The following is a 9,831-nucleotide window of genomic DNA, read 5'->3' on the forward strand; positions in this document are numbered from 1 at the left end:
ATGACTTTTCAACACAATACTCTCCCTTTTCCCCAATGTCAGACTCCTCCTTCCCAATCTGTTTGTTTGTGTCCCTTCTTTAAGAAAGCTTTCTCAGATCAAGAAAACCTGCCACCCCAGACTCTCCATTTCTCCCGAACATTTCCATCCTCTGGGAGAGAGCCTGACTCTCTATGATTTCACCCTAGTTGGATGTTGTCCTACCCACCCCCCATCTTGCTCATGTTCAAGTGTCTCAATTCCTCCACGCGCCATGTGACTCTAGTGTCTTCTTTCACTCCCAAAAAACATCCATCCAGGGGTAGTGCATAAACAAAGGAGACAGAGGCCGATGGAGAATTTCAAATGCAGTTTATTGCAGCAAAACAAGGAAATGGGGAGTTTAAGACCTCTCCATAAAAGACAAACATCTTGCATACACCTTATATACAAAACCAAAGCAGCACAGAGTTTGCTACAAGAGACAGGCTATTAAGGAGCTGTCCAGAACATGCTCTCTGTGCACGGCAAAGAAGCCCTGGGTCTAATTAGTCCTCGTCTGGCTGGATTACCGAGGCTCTTTGAAATGTCATGTGTGTAGTGGTAATTGCTGAGCTATTCTCAGGCAATGCATAAAGCAGGGTTTTAGCCAGGGGACTGTCATTGATCTGATGACTTCTTTTGGAAGCAAAGCAGAAAAGAAAGAGCAAGGGAAAATAGGATGAGATGGTGTAGCTAACCATAGCTCTTTTCTCCAATAAGGCTTGGGCAATTGACCTTGGTCTTGTCAAGCACATTTGGTAGGGATGGAGAGGGAAGAGCTAATGGAATAGAGAGCACCTCTTTATCTGGACCCTCGGGAATAACTGGTGGAAACAAACTTCACACTAGAACTGCCACCAGAGCTCTTGACACCCCCAGAGCTGGATCCCCGGCCTCCAGAGGAGCTGTAGCTGCCTCCAGAGCTACCACCACCGGAAACCCGGCCACCAGAGCTGCCGCCACCTATTCCTGAGCCACCTTTGTGGCCTCCACTGCTGCCTCCAGAGCCGTAGCTGCCACCTCCGGAACCATAGCTGCCACCTCCGGAGCCGTAGCTACCGCCACCTCCAGAGCCATAGCCGCCACCTCCGGAGCCATAGCCGCCTCCTCCGGAGCCATAGCCGCCACCTCCTCGGCTACTACTTCCACTGATGCTGGTGTGGCTGGTGCTCACAGCTGCAAAAAGACACTTGGTTATCTCTAATCCCACTCCCTTTCCAACCCAGCAGACCCTGCACATGCCCCTGAGAAATCGGCTTGTACTTACACACACTCACGTTGGGGGCACACTCTCCAGACATCCTGTAGGAGAAAATAAACAAGCAAATTTCTCAGGACACTGCAGCTTCACAAAGCCCTTCCTCGTGCTTCCTCGCAAGCTTCAGTCAGCTCTCAAAGAAGGAAGCCCATAGAAGTGATCAAACTCTTGCCATCTCAGAGACTCTGCCTCGCTGAGGATCCTCCAACCCACCTGATCTAAACCTACTCCAGCTCCACTGGCCTCCCAAACCTCTGCTGATTTTCTAAGCAAAAGTACAAACAGGCAGGGAGAAATCCCCATATACAATAGATAAGAATCCTGCAGCCAGTGAGGGACACCTGTGAAAGGATTGACTTTGTGACAGGTGATATCTGAGCCCGCCCAAATGAAGAACAAATTGCTCCATTGCAAATATAGAAATGTCATAACTCTCAAAAAAGGAAAGAAAAGAGAAAGGAAGAAAAATACAAAGGAAAAGAAATAGAGACTCTGGCTCCCAAAGTGAACCCCAAGTCCTTGCTCCTGCCCATGCCTTCACTTCCCCACACCCAGGTCAGGCCATCGTCCAATGGCTGCATCTTCAGCAACCATCAGCTTGCAGGAAGGAAGCCCATAAGAAGTGACCAACTGCCAGGGTCCCTTCCTCACCTGCTTTCCTCTCCTTCCAGGAGGGTCCTGTAGGTGGCAATCTCCATGTCCAGGGCCAGCTTGGTGTTCATCAGCTCCTGGTAGTCACGCAGCAGCCGGGCCAGGTCCTCCTTGGCCTGCTGAAGGGCATCCTCCAGCTCATTCAGTTTGTTCTGGGCATCTTTGAGGGCATTCTCGCCACGCTGCTCAGCATCACTGATGGACTGCTGCAGGTGGGAGATCTGGAAAAGAGAAGCCAGTGCATTAAACCCGCTCAGAACACCCAACCCTGCTTTGACCCTCCCATGGCAAGTCCGTCCCCGACCCCAGTGAGCTGAGTCCTGTAGAACCACTGGACATTAAGCCGCCACTGGATAGCACATCACCAGGCTGACTTCCTTGAACAATCTTGGCCTTGACTCAAAGCTCCTCCAGCTTTCACAGACCTGCCATTCTTCTCCCAGCCTGCCCTAAAACCTCCTGCTGCCTCTCCTCCCACTCCTTGGCTCCTAACTCCCACTTGGGGTCATAAGCTAGGTCACCCATCACATCCTCTCCTAGATCATTTTCACAAATTTCCCTTTTAAAAAAATCCTGCATGACAGCTAAATTCTGGAAACCAGAATAGTCACTGAAGGGACTGGAGACAATGTAGCCTTCTTCTGGATTGTCAGACTCAAAGCTGGGAAACTTCCCCCACAGCCTGAGGTACACCCTCATTCCACACAGCTGAGCCCTAGAAGAAAGAAACAAGTACCTGCTTCTTGACACTGTCGATTTCAGATCTGAGTCTTTGGATCACCCGATTCAGCTCAGAAATCTCCATCTTTGAGTTTTTCACACTGTCACCATGTTTTCCAGCAGTGACCTGCAACTCTTCATACTAAAGATGATGGATCATGTCAGTGAGATGTGGGCAGAGCCAGGAATGCTTGCACACACAAAAATAGGAGAAAGCACAGGACAAGAAGTCAAGACATTGCAAGGGCACTGGCTAGTCATTCGGACATTCACCTTGGTCTGGTACAGGGCCTCGGCCTCAGCCTTGCTCCTCTGGGCAATGTCCTCATACTGGGCCTTGACCTCAGCAATGATGCTGTCCAGGTCCAGGCTGCGGTTGTTGTCCATGGAGAGGATGACGTTGGTTTCACTGATGTGAGTCTGCATCTGAGACAACTCCTGCAGGACATAATAGTTCAGTGACTCTTACAGTACTGAAACAAAAAACCTCTTATACAGAGGGAGGTTCTGGAGATGGAAGATGCATTTCTATTCTTTTGGAAACTGATGGGTTCTGGTTTAAAGATTCTATCTTCAATTAAATAGCCTTGGTTGAAATCAGAGAACTTACTGCTTGGAAGAGTGTGGTGAGGAATTCAATTTCTTGCTGCAAGTTGTCAACTTTGGCCTGAAGGTCCACCTTAGTCATATAAGCACCATCTACATCCTAGAGGAACAAAGGAATCATGAAGCCATACTCTTTCCAGGATGGATCCCTCTCTCCAACCATGAGGGGCTTTCCAAGCAGGAATGAAGCTTTGGGACTACCCCACACCTCTTTATCCCAGAGAGGTCATGGTTTCTGGGTTGCTCTGCTGCTTGGCATCACTATCAAGGGAGATTGCCTGACTTGCTAAGAACTCACCTCCCCAGTACCACATGAGATGCTGAGAAATATGGAGGAATTAAGTACTCAAGTTAATGCCTGTCCACATTATGTGAAAAAACAACTCTCCTCCAGATATTCAGCAGACCCGCTATCTGGTTCTCTACATCATGGCTTCTTGCTGCTTATGAATGGAGACCCTATTCTATTATGTATTTCAGAGGTATGTTCCATCCACAGGAATTGCTCACCTTCTTGATGGTCACAAATTCATTCTCTGCATTTGTCCTCTTGTTGATCTCATCCTCATATCTACAAGGAAGCAGAAGTGATTAGGAGATTCAAAGGGAGTGAGACCCAAAGTCCAGCATTCTAGACTAAAAGTGGCCTTGCCTGTTCATAAGTTTACTATTGAGAAGCAGGATATCCTGGCCACCCCTTTCTTCTGAGCAGTAAAATCACTAAACTATTTCCACCTTCTGAGAAGATGAAAATTTCTGAAAACACCATGCTGATTTGCCTCTAACCTAAGGAAAGACATTAGCTACAAATGCATCATATTCTCAGCTTCTCACTTTCTGGAACTCTTGTAGAGCAAGAGCCAAGTGCCCAGCCAGGCTTCCTTACTTGTTCCGGTAATCCTCCACCAGATCTTGCATGTTCTTCAGTTCCGAATCCATCCGAGATTGGTCGCCCTTCAGTTGGTCCACTCTCCTTCGGAGGTTGGAAATGTAGGTCTCGAAGTAGGGCTCTAAACTGTGGGTTCTTGTAGTGGTGTCCACCTGCTGAAGCAGCTCCCATTTTGTTTGTAGCACCTGGTTCTGCTGCTCCAGGAACCTCACCTAAAAAACAAGACCCATTACCCCTAGTGCAGAAATGGGGTCCCATAGGGTCCCAGTGCCTCATTTGGGAAAGAACTTCAATCCTATTTCCTGGCCATGACAAAGGGAGAAACAAGAAGATGATGATCAATTTAGCATCATCTTCATAACAAAACCCAACTCATTGTTAATTCAAAGAAGGATTAGAAGGAAGTAGCTATACAATACCTGTAGCAAAACCCATAAAAAATATTGCAATGATTCTTTGGAATAGACACATGATATTCAAAAGATTTGCCAAATTTTTTCCAGTAGATAACCATAAGAATTGGTTTGTATGAACTGGGCATATACACAGTTCAAAAGTATGCTGAGAAAATCCAAACTTGGATTTGAAATTTTTTGTGGATCCCTTGGATTGACAGTATTGATGGTTAAGAAGAAAAGTGGAGAATGTTTACATGTTTATCCAGAACAGATGATGGGAAACAAAAGAATTTTAAAATACTCCACTGATCTAGTACCAATGTGAAATTCTCAGAGGGTGGAGCTCTCTTCTGACAGCCAAAAATGTTCTATGCTGACTCACTCCATCCTTTCTGCTACATCATAAGGCACTCTGTCCACACTCAGTTCTCTTTTTATGGCTAAGAAGACACTTCCATGGTTCTCATTGTGCCCTAGAAAGTTTCATAAGCCTCATTTCTATTATCTTCATTCAATAGATCCCAATCCAGCTCAAGAGCTAAACAAAAACATTTAAGGTAAATGTTCAAGAGAAAGATGTCATTGGCATCATTTCTGAGTATAATTCTAACATATCTCCTAGAAGCCCCTTCCACAAAATATCCCTTCAGTCATCCAAACACAGAAACATGAAGTTGAGTCCACATGTTCTTGGCTGCTCCAACCTCACATGACCCAGGAGCAGCTCTCCCAATGCACTGAGCAGATGAACTCACCTTGTCAATGAAGGAGGCAAATTGGTTGTTGAGTGTCTTGATCTGCTCCCTTTCTCGAGACTTGACTTTTTGGATCTCAGGGTCAATCTCCACATTGAGGGGTTGCAGAAGGCTCTGGTTGATGGTGACTTCCTGGATGCCACCAGGGGGGCAGACAGGCCCAAAGCCACCCCCATATCCACCAATCCCAAATCCACCACCTCCAAAACCACCTCCACTGCCAAAACCACCTCCACTGCCAAAACCACCTCCACTGCCAAAACCACCAAAGCCTCCACCTCCAAAGCCACCACCACCAAAGCCACCACCACCAAAACCACCACTGCCAAAACCACCACCACCAAACCCACTACGTCCACCTCCTCCAGCCACACTTATGGAGATGCTCTTGCTGCCACCAAGATTAACAAGACTCCGACTGCCAAAGCCACCACCGGCACCTCCAGCACCTCCACCACAGAATCCTCCTGAAATTCTCCCGCCACCTCCTCCACTGCGGCGGACAGAGCTGCTGGTGGACCTGCGATGGAGGCTGACGATGCCTGCGGAGCCAGAGCTAAAGCCCCTTCCGCTCCGGCACATGGACCTGGAGCTACACTGCCTGCTCATGGTGGCTTAGAGAAAAGTAGGAGCAAAGAAGAAGAAGGAAGGAAGGAGCTGAGCACTCCTCTACCCCAAGCCCAGAGACTTCCCCTTATATACAGGGAGGAAATTGGGCTTGGTCCTCCAGAGTCAGCGGAGATGCAGCGCCTCCGAAGGGTTTGGCTTGCCTGCAGCCATACAAGATTTTTACGAGCCTCAACAATACGATAAACACTACACACCTAGCTCCCAGGATGGGCTCTCGAAAGTGCTGTGCAGGCAAGATTGGCTCATGTGGTAATCATTTTATCAGACGAGATCTCTCCTCAAGCATTTGTGACTTTGGGAAAATAGGACCCCACATCTGCTACCTGATGTTTCTTAGAAGGATTTCATAACCCCTGTCACAAAGGTATGTAAGTTTCCATTCTCAGCTTGCCCTTTTGATCTACCAAGCCCACTCTGACACCACGAGTAGCAGGTGCAATTGCCCATGCTTGGATCTCTGAAGGAGCTCTGAAGGACCCATTTCTGAGATCTGTCCTCCAAACCCCAAAGCTCACCAAATTGCATCCCCTAACACAGAGTAAGGGCTTCAGTAACTTAAAAAAAAAATGTACAAGTTTTTAATGCAAGCTTTCACAAATGAACCGCACTGGTTGCTTAAAGGGAAAGATGCTATCATCAAACAGGATGGGTAGGTAGGAGGTCTGGGAGAACGAAAGGAGAGAGGTAGTCTTTTCTAAGTTTCCCAGTTGTTTCTTTTCTTCAAAGGTAGACCAGGCCAGGAGACAGACATCAGAGGCATGACAGAGACACCAGCAACAGAAAACAGGTGCTCCTGGGTGGTTTGCAGATGTCAGTTGAAAAAAGCACACAGAGCAGTGAGATGAGTAGATATTTGGTCCATTTGGTAAAGCGAAGGACCGGGAGGTGTGGAGCCCCACGGGGGTCCCATCCTTTCATTGGCCCATGAAAAAGAGTGAATATAGATTTGGAAAGGAGGCTAATATGGGAGTCTAGAAAACCTAATCTGAGAAGTTGCCATGGTTTCCGGAGGCAATGATAGTAATGATGATGACAATAACAACTCTCATGTATCAAAAACTGACCTGTGTCAGGTACTTTTTTATATATTTTGTGTGTATTAACTTTCACAATTACTTTGAGATAATACTATTATTCTATTCATTTTTAAATGAGGAAACTGAGGCACAAAGATTGATGAGCCTCCTCAAGTCTTCACAGATGGTAAGTGGCACAGCTAGGATTTGAGTCAAGGATGCCGAACTATATGTAGTGTGCTAATTCCTAACCCATGTGTTAGACAACAGCACAGCAATTGACTTTAAGTTCTGCCTGCTATGTTAAAGGCAGATTGCATGGAAAGCTGTCCCACTGCTGAGGGCTTTGAGGGCAAAAAACTTATTTTATCACTTTGAGTCCTTTGCTCCTGGAACATGCAAGTACTTGCAAAATATTTCTTTAATTCACTCTGAGAAGGAGAGATTGGAGATGCAGAGTTCAGGTAATCTTAGATTTTGTCCAGGTACAAGAGGATTCCGCATGTATTGCAATAGGCAGGGAAATCTCAGGGCCCTTCCTGGAGAGCAGCACTTGATCAATGTTGGTGGACAGCAGTGGCAAGATCTGGAAAGTCCAGAACCCCACACAGACTGTCATTTGGAGACTTCCTAGAAGCCAGGCAGGCTCCCATTCTTGCATATTAGCAATGGAAGACAGTGGAGAGAAGCCTGATCTAACTTCACCTGACTGCTAGCACTCTGTCAGTGGCAAATCATAGACCTGGATGGTAAGACTCCACTGTGGAATGCAAAATCTGCAAGAAGTCTGGGAAGAACATCTGGCCCCGTTGACCTATGGCTCTGATCCAAAATGCAATGTCAGCCTTCTGCACCCCCTTCCCACCTCTGACCCTGTCCATCCTTTCCCATGGTGTTTGCTCCACACCCTCCTCCAAAAAGTACCTCCACCTCTCATCTGCTCTCTCTCTCTCCCTCCCATCTCCATGACACTGTTGTCAAAGACTCTGTCCTAGCACTAACATCCTTAGGCTGCTAAACCAAGCATCTCTTTAGGGAATGAGTAATCCAGGTCTTGGGAACAATAGGGTCTGGGATGGTCCTGGCATGGCAATCACTGTTGCCTAATCATTTTCTGACAGGCAATCAAAATTATTTTAATTCAGCATACTCCCTATGAGACATATCATTCTGCACAATCGATTCCTTCTAGCATTTTGGAGGAGCATGCGTGTGTGTATGCATACATGTTTGCATGTGTGCACGCACCAGCCCAAAGCAGATCCTTGTAGTGATCTGCGCTTTCAAACTAAGAAACTGACCCAGAGAGAAAGAAGTAATGGTCAAGCAATAGGCAGATGACAAACAGAGCTGCAGACATCTGAGAAGGCAGAAAAGCAGGAACTAGAAGGAATAGGAAGGCATAAAATTCACCAACAGTTTACATTTGCACAGTTCACCCCACCAAGTACCTGCCCAAGAGTCCTGAGAACAAGGCAGTCAAGCTCTTTCCAATCCATTAGATAAAAAAGAAAACGGAGGCCTGGGAGACTGTGACTTACTCTAGCCACTACAGTTAGGAAAAGACACATCTGGGACTAGACCCGAGGCTTTCTAGTGAGCTTTCTCCTACCCTGGAGAAGAGGCACAAAGACAGAGAAGTGAAACTGTTTCCTATAAATGAGTGCAGAGAATCACAGAAAATTTCCATCCACTGATGCTCAAAGAACGCAGCACATAACCTGCCTAGCACAGAATCAAGAATGCAGGCCCAGAGAAGTAAACAAAATTTGTCCAGGTCACAATCAATTCCCATTTCTGAATCAAACTCCTATTCTCTTTCCACTGCTCCCTTTCAAGGCAACCCAGTAGGGCTGGAACTGTAAGGCTGGAGCTCATCAAGTTCATCTTCTTTTTCTATTCATCCCCAGGACTGCAGTGGGCATATGGGGATATTAAAAAATCACATCCAGACCAGGCATAGTGACACATGCCTGTAATCCCAGCTACTCTGGAGGCTGAGGCAGGAGAATCACAAGTTCAAATGACTATCTCAGCAACTTAGCAAGACCTTGTCTTAAGACAAAATTAAGTTTAAAAAGATCTGGGGCTGTATCTCAGTGGTAGAGCACTTGCCTAGCATGTGCAAGGCCCTGGGTTTCATTCCCAGTACCATGAGGGCAGAGGGCATCATGTGTAGGACGAAGGTATTAACCACACATCCATACTTCTGGCTTGTTATATATCCTGCATTTATAAAATAAAGACAAAATGAGAGAGGAAAGAGGGACTAACACCTGCAGGCCCCAAGTACATGTTAGCAGTTACACCTCACTTAAATATCACAGAAAGGGGGCTGGGGTTGTAGCTAAGTGGTAGAGCACTTACCTATGACATATGAGGCACTGGGTTCAATCCTCAGCACCACATAAAAATGAATAAATAAAATAAAGATATGGTGTATTTAAAAAGAAGCCAGGCACGGTAGTACACACCTATAATCCCAGCATCTCAGGAGGCTGAGGCTCTAGAGTTCAAAGCCAGTCTCAGCAATGGCAAGGTGCTAAGCAGCTGAGTGAGACCCTGTCTCTAAATAAAATACAAAATAGGGCTGAGGATGTGGCTAAGTGGTCAAGTGCCCCTGAGTTCAATCCCCAGGACTCCCCCCCAAAAAAAAATCACAAAAAAGTTCTCAAGCTGATTAGTAGTAGCCCCATTTTAAAGAAAAGACAACTCAGGTTCACAAAGGTCAAAATCCGCTCCCAGGGTCACACAGCTGGCACTGACAAGCCATGCTTGTCCAACTCCAGAGCACATGCCTCCTGCCGTTGGCCGGCCTTTCTCACCCACAACACCTACATCTCTCCCTGCCCACCTGTCACCTGGCCTCACGCCATGACCCTTCCTC

At 46.8% G+C, this 9,831-nt stretch overlaps 1 protein-coding gene across 1 annotated transcript; it reads right to left on the reverse strand.

Moving 5' to 3' along the window:
- Positions 1-334: 334 nt before the first annotated feature.
- Positions 335-5,975, reverse strand: Krt1 (keratin 1). Its single transcript, XM_058576423.1, has 9 exons — positions 5,299-5,975; positions 4,143-4,357; positions 3,767-3,827; positions 3,261-3,356; positions 2,924-3,088; positions 2,667-2,792; positions 1,931-2,151; positions 1,289-1,323; positions 335-1,197 (listed from the first exon to the last, which is right to left on the reverse strand). Exons 1-9 carry the CDS (start codon positions 5,905-5,907, stop codon positions 824-826), a joined length of 1,902 nt encoding a protein of 633 aa, XP_058432406.1. The 5' UTR covers positions 5,908-5,975; the 3' UTR covers positions 335-823.
- Between the last annotated feature and the right edge of the window lie 3,856 nt (positions 5,976-9,831).

This window comes from Marmota monax, unplaced genomic scaffold (genome assembly GCF_021218885.2).
Source record: "Marmota monax isolate L192 unplaced genomic scaffold, Marmota_monax_Labrador192_F-V1.1 WCK01_AAM20220418_F8-fsc00012, whole genome shotgun sequence".
NCBI classification, from domain to species: domain Eukaryota; kingdom Metazoa; phylum Chordata; class Mammalia; order Rodentia; family Sciuridae; genus Marmota; species Marmota monax.